The sequence below is a fragment of the Pimephales promelas genome, chromosome 17 (genome assembly GCF_988280905.1).
Source record: "Pimephales promelas chromosome 17, fPimPro1.hap1.1, whole genome shotgun sequence".
Taxonomy (NCBI): domain Eukaryota; kingdom Metazoa; phylum Chordata; class Actinopteri; order Cypriniformes; family Leuciscidae; genus Pimephales; species Pimephales promelas.
In genome coordinates, this window is record NC_142785.1 from 24,809,267 (window position 1) to 24,827,354 (window position 18,088).

Below are 18,088 nucleotides of genomic sequence, written 5' to 3' on the forward strand. Positions count from 1 at the left end.
TTGAATAGAATGATAGCTTACTTATTAAATATTGTGCAGTATATACTGGATACTACCTGTTAATCATTTGGATTTATTCCACATTTTAAAACTAACCATCAGATTGCATAATAAATTAAAAAAGATATTTTATATTTTTAATTCTTGTGAAGGCGGTCTAATCCAATAAATCCAGAAATGTTAAAAAATCCCAGCTGATATTATTTACCATTGATTTAAAATGCATTGTAAATGCAGTGCTCAACGCCATAAGCTCTCCTATATGATGCTCAATAGGTCATCTGGCTATTCTATGCATACTATAGTGCTGCAATAGTATAGGCCTGACTGTAGTAGTAGGACTAACAGTGCTATTCTGAATATAGCCAATGTTTTTGAGTCAAGGGAGGCAGAATAGATCAAGTATGTGATTCCTAACTCTTCTCTACAGTGTTTGAATGTGTTCAATAAGCACTGAAGATTGTATTTTTGACTATAAACAGCCACATGCATCAATCTCTCCCAGACAGCAATAAGACATTTATCATATGTACCCCACTGTCTATTAACGCTGTTGTCATATTACTCCGTCTCAACCCAACTGGATTGTTGGTAATTGCTTAATTTATTAGGAGATCCCATTTGTGCTGTGAACAATATAGATTTGAGGTGTTATTTTAAACCAGTCCCGGTCTGATATCAAATAATGTGTATGTTTTCCTCCACATTTTTAAATCCGCTTTGTATATAATTTAGTTTCTATCCCACAGTTGTCTTGTGAGATGATGAGTTTACTAAATCAGACTCTGTTTGGTTGTCTTTTGGTTAACCTCTGGCAATTCTTAACAAAACGCTGTAAATCTGCAGACAGAATGCTGTTTATGAATGCCTTTTTGCTGTTCAACCGTTTTGTAATTTGGCATGTTTTCTGAGTGATGTGTCATTTAGTGCAAGGTTTCCCAAACCGAGGTTTATGAGTTGTCAAAAAGCTAATGAAATCATGTAAATGTAAAAAAAAAAGAAGAAAAGAAATAATTTAAAAATAAGAACAGAATTTAAAAGAAAGAAAAAAGAGAAAATGTTTGGGAATCCATGTTTTAGTGCAAAATGTTGGAGGGGAACAATAATTGAGGTCATTCTCGTTTTTCTGTGAAGCATTTTCATGCACTATGCACTATGAAATAAATGAATGTTAACAAATAGTGAACTTAATTTTCTATGTCTGTTACTTTGGATGATTTAATGCACAGACTTCACCATAAAAAATGACGTGATCACACAATACTGTGCGGTGTCGATGCCATTGTTTTTCTTAACATCTGACAGACATTTTTATTTATTGTAAATAAATAAATAAAACAGGTATTAGTAATTTTCCCCGTTCCACTCCATCTCGCGCATAGTTGAGTGCGCTTCAAAGTATACTTTTTTGTCCGCGAGTGCGGAAATAAATACGCGTTCGGTCTAGTGAACTTTATTTCTAATTCTAAAGTGCCCAATCTAACGTCTGTCAGATCGTTTGAAGTCACATACGCTGCTCTGACTAGCACATTGTCCTCGCGTAAAAAACGGACTGCACGCGGACCCTCCTGATAACGAAAATGACATCACGCGGATCTACGTGGAATGTAGATGGACACAATACTTTGGTATTTATTGTCATATTCTTTGTCCAAAACTGCAAGATCCAAAAGAATACCATTTATATAGTCCTCATATTCTCATACTTCAATTATTGTCATTATTATCCACACAGTCTCGCTCTTTTCTCAATATATATTATTGGGGGGGAAAAAAGGTTTTAACCAGCATTAATATGCTGGATTTAGTGGTCTCGTTGGCTATCAAACTGACAAGCTGGTAAACTGCTAAAAAAAAATCTCTAAACCAGCCAGGACACCATCTAACTAGCTAGGCTAACTAGACTAGACTTCCAAGCTAGTTTAAGCTGATTTCTTTTCCAGCAATGAATATAACATGTAGCCTAACGTTCAACGTTAGACTTCTTTATATAAAAGGGAGGATATTAAGGCGAGATAGGCGAGAACTCTGCCCCCCACGATAACAACAAGCAGATAAGGAGACCACTAAAGAATAGGACCCCGCAGAGAGAACATCCACAAGCAGAGGTCTGAGTGTTTTGCCAAATAAAACTGACAAATTCTGCCAAATAACCTATATACTATCACGAAAATACGACTTTTGGTGTGAGTAAGTGAAAATGCCCAGACTGACTGGCTGGTAAACCCCTAAAAACCCTCTAAATTCAGCAAGGCTAGGAGACCAGCTAATACATGCAAGCTAAGCTTCTTCTTTTTACACCAGCAATGAATATGTAGACTTCTTTGAATAAAAGGGAGGGCATTAAGGAGAGATAGATGAGACCTGCATGCCCACGACAACAATAATTTAGAGACCACTAAAGGACCTTGTAGAGAGCACATCCACAATGAAGAACCAAAGCAGAGGTCTGAGTGTTATTCTGCCAAATAGCACGAAACTAAAAATGACTGTTGGGGTGAGTGTGTAAAAATGTTGTCATACTTTAAGCTTTTTCCATTAAAACTGCACTTTGTCTTTATAATGAACAGTAATTCAGATTTTAGTCATTCAAGTTACAGGCCTGCTTAAAAACGGCCTAAACGGTCTTTCTGGTGAATTTATGCTATAGCCTATATGTCTTATTTTTTGCATGTCTGTATTACAGCTTAAGGATAGAGGGCAAGACGTGTTTAACCAGGTGTCAGAGCTACTCATGGTCTCAGACCTTCATCTCTTTGGTTTGAGTGTTGTAAAGGGTATGTGGTTTCCTTTTGTTTGTTTGTGAATGTGAAACTGCTAACTGAGCCTTTTTTGTTTGTTTGAATGATTTGACTAAATGCTGAGCTAGACAAAAATCAAGGATTAAGGGAGTGACAGTTCTGTTTGTCTAAACCATATTGGCTCATGATTTTCTTTCTGTTTTTCCAGACAATCAACCGCTTTTCCTAGATCTGGAGCAAAAATTGTCCTTGTACCTCCCAAAGTCCTGGAGAAAGAATACATCAAAGGTAAATTCTTCATTGTAATATCATCCTTCAAAAATCAGTCTAATATGCTGTTGGTATTGGTGTTACATTTTTTGTGGAAGCTGCCATACATTTCTTTTTGGGATTATTTGAAGAATAGGGAGTTCAAAACAACATAATATATTTGAAATGGAAATCTCGTGTAACAATGTAAAAGTCTTCTAATGTCACTTTTGATCAATTTAATGCATTCTTGTTGAATTAAAAGTGATTTCTTGATTTCTTGACTGAGACATAATAAGCCAATCGTCGAGATAAATCTGCCTGTTGTCTCAGGGGAGAAAGCGCTGTGTCCTTGCACTTCGTGAAAGTATAAGGTGCTAGGGACCGACCAAATGGTAGGACCGTGTATTGATAAACCTGCACCTCAAAGGTGAATCTCATGAATGGCCTGTGACTGGGCGTTATTTGAATGTGAAAGTTAGCATCTTTCCGATCATCCTCGTGTAGAAGTGATCCGCATGAGGTGCATGAAGAGCGAGGGATTTGTATCAAGTTGAAATTTCTCTTTTAGAACTGAGTGTCGCAGCGTCAAACACAACAGTAGCAGTAAAAAGGATATTGTAGCGTTTTTCAACGGATGGCCACAGGAGAGCTACTCTTGCTGTCTGGCTTGTTTCCACGGCGAAGGCTTCAGAGGAGTCAGAAGTGTCGCTTAAGGAGAGAAACCTGCTAGATGGTCAGAATGGGCACTCTTATTTGGTTTAAGCCACGCCCATTAGGCGCGCTCTGATGTGTTAAGCAAGGGGGTAATCCATCGACCGGAAGTTGAAGCCTCGCGGGAGCTGCCATCTTGTAGCAGAACTTCACCTGCATTAGCATTTCCATTGACTTCCATTCATTTTGGCGTCACTTTGACAGCGAATAACTTTACATCTGAGGCGTTTGAAGACCCCATTTGTCCATTATTTATTTCTAAAGAACACGACAATGTATAAAATGCTCCATTAACTTGTACCTTATGTTATGGCATAGAAGCAGTTTTTTGTAGTAGGCTAACGGTTGCGTAAAAGCAACCGTTAGCCTACCAAGCAACCAAGCAACTCTCTGTCGTAAAGTAGAGAGATTACCGTATGGACAGGAGGAGAAGCTTGCGCGCAATCAGGGAAACGTGGAGGCAAAATGACAAAATAAATAATCAGAATACCTAGCAAAAGTTTCTCCTGCTCCTATCGCGACAGCTCCTACTCACACTCTCCGTCTCTGAATGTTTCGGAAGGGAATGATTCAGATTTCTCATGCCACAGCCACTAGTAGATTGACAGGTTGCTCACATCATGACTACGTCGTCAAGTTCTGTTTGAGTCGGTTTGAGTCTGCGTGTCAGGAACAGAAGTGCTAAAAAATCGCCAAAAATGGGCTTCACTTGTCTCAATGGAGTTCCAATGAGATGGCTCTGTCCACTTCTTATACTGTCTATGGTGTTAAGCGGCAAGTTACGCAATGCGAAGTGACCGTTCTCGAAAGGGAACTAAATTTACCATGCTCCTAGGGCCCTCTAGAGTTCGGGAGTTCCATTGTGTTGTGGTTTTATTTTTTGTTGAGTTGTGGCTTGTTTTGTTGTGTTTTGCACTAATTGGCCAGCATACACTAAAGATGTAAAATGTAAAATTCATTCATGTATTTACTTTCATAGGAGGAAGTTGTTCTCTCTCTGAAAGTGCAGTACTTTGTTGAAAATGCTCAACTAATTGAGTAAGTACTTTTTTCCCGCCTTGATGTGATTTCTTCATCCATTATTTTGCCTTTATTGTTTCCAATGATATTTTGCCTTACTTTGTGTCACTTTGGGTTAATACTTTTTCAAAACATTGAAAATACATACGGGTAAGGGGTTCTAATGTCGGTCGCCATGTTGCCCCTCCATCTTGAAAGTACATTAGCCAAAGAGGGACATACCCATTGATTCAAGCTTCGCCTTTTGAGTTAACAATCAAGGACGAGGTCGAACTGGAAGCCATGTTAATCTTGGACTACATTGACCACCGTAGGAGTTAAAACAAAATCGGAATTGAGAGGAATAGAAACTAATATTCAGTGGATGGTCATATACCTTTTCACCGCTAGATGGGGGTAAAAATTACACAGTGTAGCTTTAAGTGTCTGTTTTAAACTGCTTGTTTCTTTCTCAAAGAAACAATGAAGCCCGTCAGCTGTATTATGCTGAACTTAAAGGGAGAGTTTTGAGATCTGAGTGCTTTGAGCAAGAAGGATTATACTTTCAGCTGGCTGCATACGCCCTGCAAGCTGACCTGGGAGACTATGAAGAACCAAACTTTGCATACTTCAGCCCACAGAGTTTTTTCCCTTTTTGGGTGAGGGTGTTTCAATTTCCTGGTTTAAATTTGTGGAGCTGAAAAAACTTGTTCAGCCATTCTTTCTGTGCACAAACTGTTGTTAAAGCTAATGCTGTTTTCATTGTGACACTGACAGATCATACAGAAGCGTGGGGATGATTATATCCTGAAGCATATTCCAACCCTGCATAGGGAGCTTAAGGGAATGTCATCCAGCAAGGCTTCCTTACATTTCATGCAAGAAGCGTTGACCTTGAGTGATGTGCCCATCACCATCTATACAATGTTCAAAGTTAGTGACTTTAACACAAGTCCACTGTTCAAGTGTTGTAATACCAAGGCCAGACTAGACTATACTAGACTGGAGTCTTGAGTCCAAGACCACATTTTCAAGTGCACTCAGACTTGACTAGTCATAGAAAATATGGTCTTGGACTCAAACTTGACAGTCTTGTCTGAACTTACTACAACTCTGGTATTCAGTCAAATGTTATTCCTGAACTTGAATTGAGGTATGCAAACAGAAAACAGTATTGAAATGAAGGAAATTGAATTAAACTGATTTGATCTGAATTCAAAGGAATTCATATACATTTAAACAGAAAAGCATATTTTATCTTTGGTTTGACAAAATATATTTAATAATTTCAAAATATTTAATAAAACAACTTTTATTGACCAAAGTGGAAGAAAACTTAGTTTGGTCACACAGATTAGGGTCAAATTATCACTATAGCCATTAACTAAAACTTTAGCCCGAATAAACTCCTAATTACTGATGATTATTAATAGTTAGTAAGGTGGTTGTTAAGTTTAAGTATTGGGTAGGATTAAGGGATGTAGAATATGATCATGCAGAATAAGGCATGATATTATTGTACATATTAATGTATGTGTTTTATACATTATATATTAATGTATAAAACACATACATTAATATGTGTTTTACTTTTATAAGTACTAATTAACAAAATTCAGAACTGATGGATTTGATGTGTTTGTCACTACACTAAAAATCACTTTAGACATTTTGTGGGTGCTTAAACGTCATCACATCACACAGATAAACTACTGTACTCACAAGTCTGCTTTTACAACCTCACTGTGTTTATAATTGCATTCTTGCAAACTATTTTAACTCAAACTATAAAAAGTCAAAGAGTTGTTGGAAGCTAAATGGTGGTGACGTTGAGGTGAATTGAGGTTCAATTGTGAAGATTATCTTGATAAACAAAGCTTTTGCCCAACCCTGATTCAAACATCCGTCTTACCAGTGTTTATCATGTTTCACTGCTAAGATTCTGTCAGTTTCAGTCACACTCTCTCTTTCTTTCCATTTCTGGCCCTCATCTCTGTCCCTGCTGTCTCAGGAAAAGAATAAAGCACAAGGTTGTATCCTCTTAGGCCTGGCTTCTGGAGGACTGCAGATCTCTGAGGTTAGTCTAAATTCAAGGCCAGTTACAAGGTATTGCATTACAAGTAAAGCGGGTTACATAATCAGATTACTTCTTTCAAGTAACTGTAAAGTAATGCATTATTTTAAATTAACTCAAGAAACTTTGTTTTCCCATTAATTGACTGACACTTTAATTTTCCCCAACACTGGATACATCATTCATGCCACCCGTATGGAACTGGACAGACTAATCATATTCTATCCATAAATGTTACAGTACGTTTTCTATAAAACCAGCACCAACCAGTATAAACTGACCTAGAACAGAATAGAAATTTGAGTGAAATGTGAGTCTAATTCAGACGTTTCTGTAGGGTTGATTTACAATTCCTCAAATCATACATACAGTATGTCCTCATTACAGATATTGTTCTTGTTTTTACTCTCCAGACGCTGAATGGAAAACAACAGTTTCTATATGATTTGCCGTGGTCAGACATTCATTCCATTACATTTCAGGTGATCATTTCATTGTGACAAATTCGACACTTTGACATAAGAGCATACTTTCGAGTCCAATAAACCACAATTTATTCACAATGTTCTACAGTACGTCTGTTTTGCTGTTTGAGAATGAGTTGTGTTCTTGGTTGCTCTACAGGGCAGGAAGTTTAACATTCAAGCTGATGGCTTACATGATCATAAGATGGTGTTCTATAGTTGTTCTGTCCTTCATGCCATAAACCTGCTCCAGCACATAAGCAACAGTCACCGGCTGCATCTGGACACAAAGCCCTTGGTCATGCAGCTCAAGGAAAAAAACGGTCAGTCCAAATGAACAACAAAGCTGTGGAAGAGGGTGATGCAGAGAAGAAACGATTCTGCATCTGTTGTGGTCGACTGTCTACTAAGCTTCCTGTTTTCTTACCTACACATTTAAAAAAAAACAATATTAAGGACTGCTGTAAAAGTAATGATGATTGTTTGTGTATGCAAATAGTGATACTTTACACAACTATACTGTAAATTGTTAACTTTATTATTTTTCTTTATTTTATTTGAATAATTTACATAACTAGACATATGTTTTACACACACTCTGGGTTTGAATGTGAGTCCTGCCTATGTTTAGATAGAGGGACACACAGAGAGATGTACATCACAGACGGAGCTGATCTGGACATGGAGGACAGCGAAGATGAGCTTCCACCAATGAAATTCCTCTTAGACCAGTTGCGAACCACTGGCACCACTGAATATACAAATATCAAAGGTAAAGAATGAGAATGATATCCCCATTGATAGCAGAATCACATGGACTTAAAGTTATAGTAAGTTGTTTTAGAGGCCTAACTAAACAATATGGGAGTGGTTTGACTGCAGAGCCATTTTTGTATGTCTGATGTGAGAAGCTAAATTGTGAAACCATAAAATATATCATAAATATGCTTATTTTGTACAATACATGTTGCATGTATCAATATTAACTTGATATTTCACAAACCATGAAAATGAATTATTTACACGGGAGCATAAAATATAATATAAGAATAATAATATGAGATATAATATAGTAATAATATAATACAAGTAAGTAAGTAGGTAAGTTACTTACTTACTAATATAAGAATCTATATGTCACCTGTATGTTTTTTGCAAGAAAAACAAAAAAACATACGTGAAACTATGGAAAATAATGGCAAATGTTTTTTCAAACAAAAAAGCTTCTTGAATTGCACTACTTAAAATGTGCATTGCATTATTCAACCATGCTTGCATTTTAATGCCTTGTATTTTAAAGGGTCATTCCACCTCTGGAAAGATGAATGTGTATTAAAAATGGGTAATTTATGTAGAAGAAATGTGAAATTGTTTTTGAATTTGGAGCTTTCTAGACTGAGAAAAGCCAGAAAATGTATTTTTGGCTTATGTGGATGAAAGACAAAAACTCCCAGAATGCACTTGCTTCGCTGCCCTAGGAGGCCACGCCTACCGGTAAGAGCGCAGTAGTTAAACAACTAGAATAGGCTACTAGTGAGTCTCCGTGATGAGTCTGCCCGAAAATGTGTTTCGAGATCACCCAAAATGTCCGGGACTCGGCTATTGCGTTCTACAGTCGCCATTCATCATGTTTACTGTGGCGAGCAGGTCGAGTGATGGCCGCGGGAGAACGACGCAAGGCCGGTGGCGTGATTACCGATGAGCGACACCTGTGAGACGCACCGGTCTCGTATCACTCAGGGAGGAGCGGGAATTTTATTAGCAATGTTAAAACGCACATCAACCGATCACTTTTTTAGCGTTCATGTAAACACTACATCCAGATTCACCAATCAGAATTAATTCAGTTAGATTGAAACAAAAGCTGTACATGTAAACAATGAATGTGACTGCAGAAAGCAAAAGCTGAATCCCGGACATCGACGGCCGGACATGTCTGGGAAAAAGTGGACGGTAAGACTTGGCTTTCTCCACAGAACAAGAGCCTGCTAGCTTAGCTTCCAAAAAAAGATGGCTGACACTATGTGTAATCCCAATCCTCCATAACGCATCCGTGTGCGTATTCAGTACCTTCTTCCATATTTTCAAAAAGTTTCTGCCGGTGAAATCAAACGCACTGGCACTGATCTGTGATTGGTCTGTTAGCGCATTAGGATCAACCCCCTATGGGCGGGTTTGAAAAGGTGGAGTCAGTGTTTGTAGTCTTTACAGAAATCCCCCCATCTTACACTTCCTCCTACAATGACGTAAAATTAAAATTTTTGCGTCATTGTGGGGAAAGTGAAAAAGGTAAATAGCAGATTTCTCTCGTCTCTGGGGAAAATGAGAGAGTGTTGCACGACCATTCAATAGTATTACTGGGTTTCTAACAATGGAAAGCTTAATGTAAATGGGTGGAGTGTCCCTTTAAGGGTCTGCATTTTTATGGGCTGAAATTCAACATGTTCGTATATTTAAGCTGTGAATATTTAAATTCAAAACATTTCTCAAACATTTTCATTTTTTTAAAATTCAACAATCCATATTCACCTTTCAGATTTAGCTTCCAAAATATTAATTCTGTTTGAAAATACAAATTATAATATTCGACAGTCAAATTACGGCCCATTTTATTTCAATTTATAATATCACTTCCACAAATTCAGAGGTTCAAATTCAACAGAAAATTCAAGGTGGTGCAAGCAAGTGTTGACAAAGACCAGATAAAGCGAAAAAAAAATGGACTGAAAATTGCTGGTTGAATATTATAATTTGAGTTTTTAATCGGAATGAATATTTTGGAAGTGAAATCTGAAAGGTGAATATGGATTGTTTAATTTTTAACAATGAAAATGTGTGTGAAATGTTTTGAATTGAAATATTTAGTTTAAATATAGGCTTCAACCATGTTGAAGTTCAGCCCATTAAAATGCAATGTATTATTTATTTATTTATTTTTTCGATTAGTGCAATTCAACAAGCTTTTTTGTTTCAAAAACATTTGGCATTATTTTACTTCACTTTTAATCTCACATATGTGAAAGTCCACTTGAAATCTGCCTTGTCCTGACTCATATCCCACTATTCAGTCACTCTAGTTTTTTTTTTTTATCCTCCTCTTTATCCCAAATGAGATTTATAACTTAAAGTAATGTAGCAATACAATTAAAGTTCCTCTAGTTTCTGATGCATTTTTGCTTCTCAAATAATGTATCTTGATATAAGGATGTTTAAAAATGTAATGGAAAATGCGACACAAAAATATATACTAATAAGGACCACTTGACCTTTGAATAACGGTCACTATTTGTGACTTCAAGATGAATGTCTAAGGACCATTTATTAATGTCCTTATTTGTGTTATATGTGCAGATAAGTGCCCTTGTGGCTTAGAGATGAGTGTTGATGAGCCAGAAGAAATGTTTGTAGATGATCCTGAAGACATCCTGCGTTTCGTAGAGCTGGTGGAGGGTGTATCTGTGGATGATCCTTTACTTCTGCCAATTTCTTGAAAGGTGAGACCAAGATGTGGTATTATGACATGTAAATGTAGTTTCTTAAACGTCACATACACGGTTTCAATAGGGTCAGTAAGATTTAAAATATATATATATATATATAAAAATATATAAATATATGATTTTATTCAGCAAGGCTGAATACTGTCATCAAAATGAAAGTAAATACATTTATAATGTTAAATTTTTATTTCAAACACATGCTGCTCTTTCCTATTTTCTATTCATTAGAGTAGAAGATTTTTTTTACGGTTATCAACAAAAAATCGGAAAAAAAGCACAAAAAAGCCGGACAACCGTTTTTAAGATTGATAACAATAAGTATGTTACCTGACCGCAAATTCCGCATATACTGTAGAATGATTTCTAAAGGGTCGTGTGAAACTGAAGACTGTTGAAACTTTAGCTTTGACTTCACATAAAATGCCTTTGAGTGGAAGTGTACATGAATTATTTCCATCCTGTAACATGGTGAAATGAAATGTCAAACTATAGCCTACCCTGCTGAAAGAAACCCTGCTTTAATTAGTCAATGCAGCTCATAGCTGGTTTAAGATGGTCTCCTAACATGACTAGCTGAAAAGTGTCCTAAACCTGCCAACAGGCCAGTCTAAAAGACTGGGAGATCAGTCTAAACTGATGTAAGGGGATTTTTCAACAGGGTAGTCTTCTGATGCATACATTATGTTTCACAAGTTAGGGAATGAAGGACACGGAGTAAAATGTATTTTCTGTCTCCTATCTGCAGGTCACATTTCACTGATACAGTATGTGAAATCACACATGTCACATATCACTGAGGTTGCATCAGTGATACCCAGGAAGTGGTCTTAAGAGGAACAAAGAGCCACAGAGCTTTGGAGATTCTCTTTATACATGTTATGATTTAAAATGATTATATAATTTTAAATGCAGTTTTAACTTATACTTTGGGTACTCTAGCACATATTGTATAACTTTGAGCTTTTCTAATAAAACTAACCAGTGTGCACATAAGTATTGCAATACATAAAGAGTGACCTTTTGTTGGGAATTTCCTAAGAATTCATTCAGACTGTAAGGACATAGCAATGTAGAGAGAGAAGATTAAGAAAATGAACTTTAAAAAAAGAAAGACATTTACTTGTTGATTGTACTGTTCTACATTGTTTATATCCTGTGAGTCATCAGTGGTTACTTTGCAAAAGTGTTTTTTTTTAACGCAGTTAACGTGAAACGTCAAAGCGTATCATTTAAGGAAGTATAAGGCAGACCGGCACATGCTTCCACGATGGCTCGTTGCACCTTTGAAATGGTGAGTGACTGTGCATATCTTGCATGCTCTGTTATTAATAACTTATTTATTAACTCCTAAAGGGGTTGAGTTGTCATCTTGAAGGCTTAATTTCAGTGTGAATCATGTTGCGATGAAAGCTTTGATTACATCTTGACACGATGTAGGGGAATTATTCTCTTCTCACATTCTCTTACGCAAAATCGAAGCATGGACTCATGTTGAGTCAGAGATGGTGTAAATGATTGATTTATCTAAACGATGTAGTTTGTGTTTGACTAAATGGTATTGTCATGCATTTTATCTGGCTATTATCTTTTCAATTAATAGTGTTTCATGTTTTGGCCATAAGGTCAGTTGAGAATAAATAGCTGTGGTTTGGATAAGATAAAAAGAATCTGGGTCTCATCCAAGTACATGAATGTCTTCACGTCCAAACAATTTTAGAAGTCCCTTAAGTTTAAAAGTTTCACCTCTTACGGAAAACAGGGACCTATTTTTAAGAACTTTGGGTTGTTAACCACACTGGGACCCCATTGAAGTTTTCTCAACAAACAAATACTGAAACATTCTTCAAAATAGATTTTGTTTTGTTCAACAAAAGAAAAAGTCATATAGATTTAGACCATTATGAGAAAAATCATCATAGCTGATAACCTAAGATAACCGATGAGCTCATTGGAAAATCACAATTTCCTCTTTTACAGTTTTTCTCGATTGTTTACACACATTTTCTGAAAGAATGCCTCGTATTCTCAGAACTCTACACACAAATCTAAAAATCCCAGAACACACAAATACACGGTAACAAATATATTTTATTTTTCCCACAAAATCAATGGGAGATAGATCCCACATTTTGTACACCCCAACCAACACAAAGTTGCACATACAGTGGTCTACATGCAAAACAACAGAATTTTTTATGCTGTTACAGTAAAAAAAAGAAATAAAAAAATATCTATGCTGCATCCTCTCTTTGGTTTTGGTATTTTATGCTAAAGCTCTGATTGCTAATTGTAAAACTGTGTCAAATGTGTTTGCCCATGTGACGAGTCAGTGTGAATATTTGAATGGCAGTGTGTTCCTCATGAAAACAAGAGATTTTCTGCATGAAAATTGTGCCAAATGCAGAGGATTGTGTGTAGTGTTTTGAAAAACGTGTGTTTTAGAACTGCAATTTGAGTGTAAAGCAGGAATTGTGCTTGTAGTTCAGCAGAATTGGTTCAGGGAGTTGGTGAATGAGTTACGTGTTGTGGTCATTGTGTCTCAAGTACCAGAAAATGTGTGTAAACAATCGAGAAAAACTGTAATTACTGTTAAAACATTTCAAGAAAACAACTGAGAGCACTACTTTCTAGAGCACTGAACCTGGTGAATGTGAAGATTCTTTCTTGATCTATTCCACTATGGTAGAAGTGATTTGGGTGTTACCCAATACAGTCCATGTGGCATTCAAAATTCTAGCTGATTTTAAATATACTGTAGATGCACTGTGGTTACAGCGTATTACCAGTCTAGCGGCAAGAATTTGAGTGTGGTGAGTCTTTGATTGGGTGTTGTTTCGATAGCATATTTATCTATACAGCATAGATTTGTAGGAATGAATTGTCATTAGACAAGTAAAAAGTATAAATAAAAGATGAGTAGGGAATAGGCAAACTTGGTATGCTTCATATCTGTCTCCATTCACATTTGTGTCATATGTTGGACAATATGGTTACCAAGAAAATGTACAATGTTCCTTTCACTTCTGAATGATGTCAAACATTCCATTTTTTAAAAATGTTGTCTTTGTGGTATACTGAGGTATCTTTGAGGTAATGTCAGTGAACTTCAAGCCAAAGCATGCAGTCCTATTGAATAACTGCACTCAATGAGCAAATTTTCCGGATGCTTTCAGTTATTCCGCGATTAAACCTCCATCTTGATGTACAGCCTCATTTTTGTGGTTTGTAGCCTTGATCTTATTTTGAATGGCGTCTTGTTAGATCTGTATTTTTGTTGAGGGAATAGGCATTTAAAGAAAAGAAAATACTGTGACAGAAAAAAAAAAAACTAGTTCCTCTTCTTCAGATGTGCCTTTCAGATGATACTGGGAAAGAGGTGACTAATGACTTTAACAATGTTTTTCACTGATGGTGATGCTGTGCATGTTTCAGTGCCCACCGTGATTCTGCTGTAGTATTTCCATTTGGCACAGAGCTAATGGGTAGAAGGACAGGAAGTCCTTGCTTTTCTGTAGGTGGGTGGTTTGTAGTTGTAAGCTTGATAGATGACAAAGCTTAAGGGAAACACCCTGAAGTTATGTGTTTCTTCTCTTCTTTAACTTTAAAGATTTCACTTTTTTATATGTTTGTATGCCACAATTTTATTATTTTGTATGCATATTTTTTATTGTTTTACCCGTGTCACACATGTTTTTGAAATAAGTCTCTTAAGTCTCTTAACTTAACTAAAAATAAGTCTTAGCTGTCACTTTTGATCAACTGAATACAATTTTTCTGAATAAAAGTTGGTAACATCTGATTTGAAAGTGTCCTTATTTCACGTTGTAGTTACTAACTATAAATTGTACATAATTACATGCAACTGACCCTAAACCAAACACTATTTCTAAACCTCACCCTATAGTAAGTACAGTATTTAATTATTTTTACTCAGTACTTAAATGTATACTGTAATTACACTGTAACACAGACCATTTATTATCTTAAAATAAACTATTTATTTTATTATGCAAAACACAAAGCCTGATTAATTAATTTCAGAGATACAGAATACAAGTTTCTAGACAAGTGGAGTGGAGATGGAACATGAAACCAAATTCAATATGTGGTCAGTGGCCAAATGTGGTTCCAACTTGCAGAAATAATACATTACCACTTATCTGTTGTTAAAGTCATCTGTCAACGTGACACTTCTCTAAGGATGTTAAGCAAGCATAGACTGATACCACTGAGGAGTTTAGTTTAGTGTCTTTTATATATTTTGTAATATCACAATGATTCAAGTGGTGTGTATATAACCAGTATTTTAATTTTTTATATGTTTGCAGATGCTGTTTTTTTGCCTTTGCTGTAATGCACTTCATGGTAAATTAATTTTTCATTCTCCTACATTTTTATTTGTAATGGTCTATATGTGTTTTATTTGCTTGTAGTGTAAAGGTGTCACTTTTTACAAAGAAATCAAGAATCTAAAAAAACTCAAAGCAATGTGTTGAAGGGATAGTTCACTTTGAAATTTGTTGGTTTGTTTTAGCTTACCTCAAGGGCATCCAAGATGTAGGCGTCTTTGTTTCCACAGAAGTTTTAATTTTGATATTTTTAGATCAAACCATTCTTGTCAGTCTTATGATCTATGGTCACCACCTCAAAGAGCATGCACAGAGAAGTCCAAATTAAACATGACTCATAAATGTAAGTACACATTGATGGCCTAAGACACGAAACGAGTGGCTTGTGTGAGAAAACGAACAGTATTTATATCGTTTTTACCTCTTGTAACCACAGCCATGCCCAAGTGATCTGAGGGCGCGGACGCTTCGGTCTGTGCATTCGCCGGAAGTGAACTCTCGCGCGTGTACGTCACTCATTGTTTACACAGAGATTTTGGAAGTGTTACCTTTCACTGTGAAGATCTAAACATATTTAGATATACATGAAATCGCAATGGAAGACGATTTCAATATATATCAACAGACAACGTTGATTTTTTTTCACGACCATATTTAGATCACTGAAACTTGCGCAGACCGAAGCGCCCATGCCCTTAGATCACTTGGACGTGGCTGTGGTTACAAGAGGTAAAAACTATATAAATACTGTTTGTTTTCTCACACAAACCGCTCGTTTTGTGTCTTAGGCCATCAATGTGTACTTACATTCACGAGTCATTAAATCATGTTTAATTTGGACTTCTCTGTGTATGCTCTTTGAGGTGGTGACCATAAACCTCCATTATATGACTGACAGACAAGAACGATTTGACCTAAAAATATCAAAATTGAAACTACTCCGGAAACAAAGACACCTACATCTTGGATGCCCTTGAGGTAAGCTAAAACCTACCAAAAATTAATTTCAAAGTGAACTATCCTACTTAAACTACTTGATTAAAAAAAAACCTCTCAAAATCGGTTTTGTTTTGTAGAAAAATGCAACTTCTCTGTTATAATAAAGCAGACTGCAGAAAACTTTACTTGCTTCAAGAAGATGGAGGGACATGCCCCAATTTGTACGTCTGCTCAAAGTACATCTTCATGTCAGATTAAGTACAGTCAAGGGTCCATGTGCTTAAAATGGCCAACAGACATTGCACTGACCTGTGTGAACGATTCTGTCAAGACACTTGATGGTAAAGTGTCACAAACATTTTCAGAATTGTAAAATATAAATGTCATTTCTTGATTTTCATATCTTAATATCTAAATCTTCTTACACAGAAGAAATCAAGTGTGCCCACAACCAGGAATGTGAGTCAAAAAGCAGTCATTCTTAATTTGGTTATGGTATACTTTATTGTGAAGCAGGTATTTTTTGGGATGGATTATTTAATTGAACTATTTTGTTTTGTTTTTAGCTATCAGTTGCAGTGGAGAGTATCAATCTGGTAAAAGTATTCTTATTTTTATTCTTATACAGTATTTCACAGCTGTATGCTGAAATTAAATGATTGTTGTGTTTTTTTTTCTTTTTGAATCAGGAAATTCAGTGTCAACCCTGTCTATGAGTAAGTGTGCAAGACTGAACAATTACTACTTGATTGCATTCTTCATAAAATAATTCCACACATCCATGCACCTAAATTGTTGCTCCTTTTTTGTGTATTTGCAGACAAACCTTTAACATCAGCATGTGCTGTTCTGGCCTTTATCCACTGGATGTCACTAAATCCTTTTTTCTAAAGAGACACTTTGCTCATGCTCATACTTACTTACACGGTCTGAATTTTTATAACACGGGTTAGTTGTAACAATTCCAATCTGTAAAACCAAATCCCCTGATTCACTTCACACACGCTCAGTTTAGTCCTTATTCCAAATGTAAAGTAACGTTAGAGCCTTGTGGAAAACACAGCAGATGTGTGCAACAATTTCGAGGTATGAAAGTAACTTTTTTTTACTTTGTTTATTTTTATTAGGGGAATTTCTGCTTTATAGTTAAACTCGTCAAATTTCAATTATGTTTATTGTGTGTCTGTGTAGATATTTTTCATGTTAGTGCTAATGTTTTGTCTGTTAGCTGTGAGGTGAGCTCTTTCATGGCTACAAGACTCTGGGTTAGTTACTTTACACACGACACACACACACACACACACACACGTTTAATTTAAATTGTATAATGGACAATACCATAACTGACAGTAACAAACGTGCTTACACCAACACAATGTTCGAGTGTTCAATTTCAGTTTATTATCGTCAATTACTATGACAGAGTAACACATTTAAAAGTAACACACACACAATGTTCAATTTCAATTTTATTGGGTCCAATAATATGACTGACAGTAACAAACATGCTTGCACACAAACAATATTTTGTGTTCAAGTTAAATTTATAATGGTCAATTATGACTGAGAGTGACACACACACAGACTCAGAGTATGTTACAACTAACTATGGGGTGAATTGTAACATTTTACTCCTCATGTTTAAAACTAAACCATGTATTTTCTGTTTGTGTTGCAAAAAGAAAAGTTCTGTCATTTGATAGCAGGTACTTGTAACTAGTTGAATCACATTTTGAACACACTGGCTTAATAGTAATCCAAGATATAGACAGAAAGGCAAAAAGAAATGTTACAACCATCCCCGGTCTCCCCCTATAGATAGCTATAGTAGCCTACAAGTAGCATTGTCTACATCATGCACTATAGTAAAAAGTGTTTTGGGGTCATAACATAATTGTGCAAGAAGCTGTGTGAAAGTCTTTATTAATCCATAATCTTCCCATGTGATTATAATTTTGTGCAAAAACTATTAAAAGTGCTTGCTGTTTTATTGCCTCTTGTGTTCATTTCTGTTGGAAACTGGAGTTATATGTACGTATTGGTACGTATTTTTGTATGG

General features: G+C 36.0%; 1 protein-coding gene across 1 annotated transcript; it reads left to right on the top strand.

Moving 5' to 3' along the window:
• The first annotated feature begins 2,340 nt into the window (after positions 1-2,340).
• On the top strand, positions 2,341-17,721 carry LOC120474620 (FERM domain-containing protein 6). Its single transcript, XM_089122243.1, has 18 exons — positions 2,341-2,497; positions 2,687-2,777; positions 2,950-3,029; positions 4,684-4,742; positions 5,182-5,362; positions 5,481-5,636; positions 6,715-6,780; positions 7,191-7,259; positions 7,402-7,564; positions 7,873-8,013; positions 10,593-10,735; positions 11,487-12,032; positions 15,070-15,106; positions 16,167-16,370; positions 16,459-16,488; positions 16,596-16,625; positions 16,719-16,745; positions 16,850-17,721. The coding sequence occupies exons 1-11, from the start codon at positions 2,429-2,431 to the stop codon at positions 10,730-10,732; spliced, it is 1,215 nt and encodes a 404-aa protein (XP_088978369.1). The 5' UTR covers positions 2,341-2,428; the 3' UTR covers positions 10,733-10,735; positions 11,487-12,032; positions 15,070-15,106; positions 16,167-16,370; positions 16,459-16,488; positions 16,596-16,625; positions 16,719-16,745; positions 16,850-17,721.
• Positions 17,722-18,088: the final 367 nt, after the last annotated feature.

Coding starts and splice junctions, on each gene's coding strand:
- LOC120474620 (XM_089122243.1), top strand. CDS start 2,429: ATGAAGAACCAAAGCAGAGGTCTGAGTGTTATTCTGCCAAATAGCACG. Junction 2,498..2,686: donor AACTAAAAATGACTGTTGGG/GTGAGTGTGTAA, acceptor TCTGTATTACAG/CTTAAGGATAGAGGGCAAGA. Junction 4,743..5,181: donor GAAAATGCTCAACTAATTGA/GTAAGTACTTTT, acceptor TCTTTCTCAAAG/AAACAATGAAGCCCGTCAGC.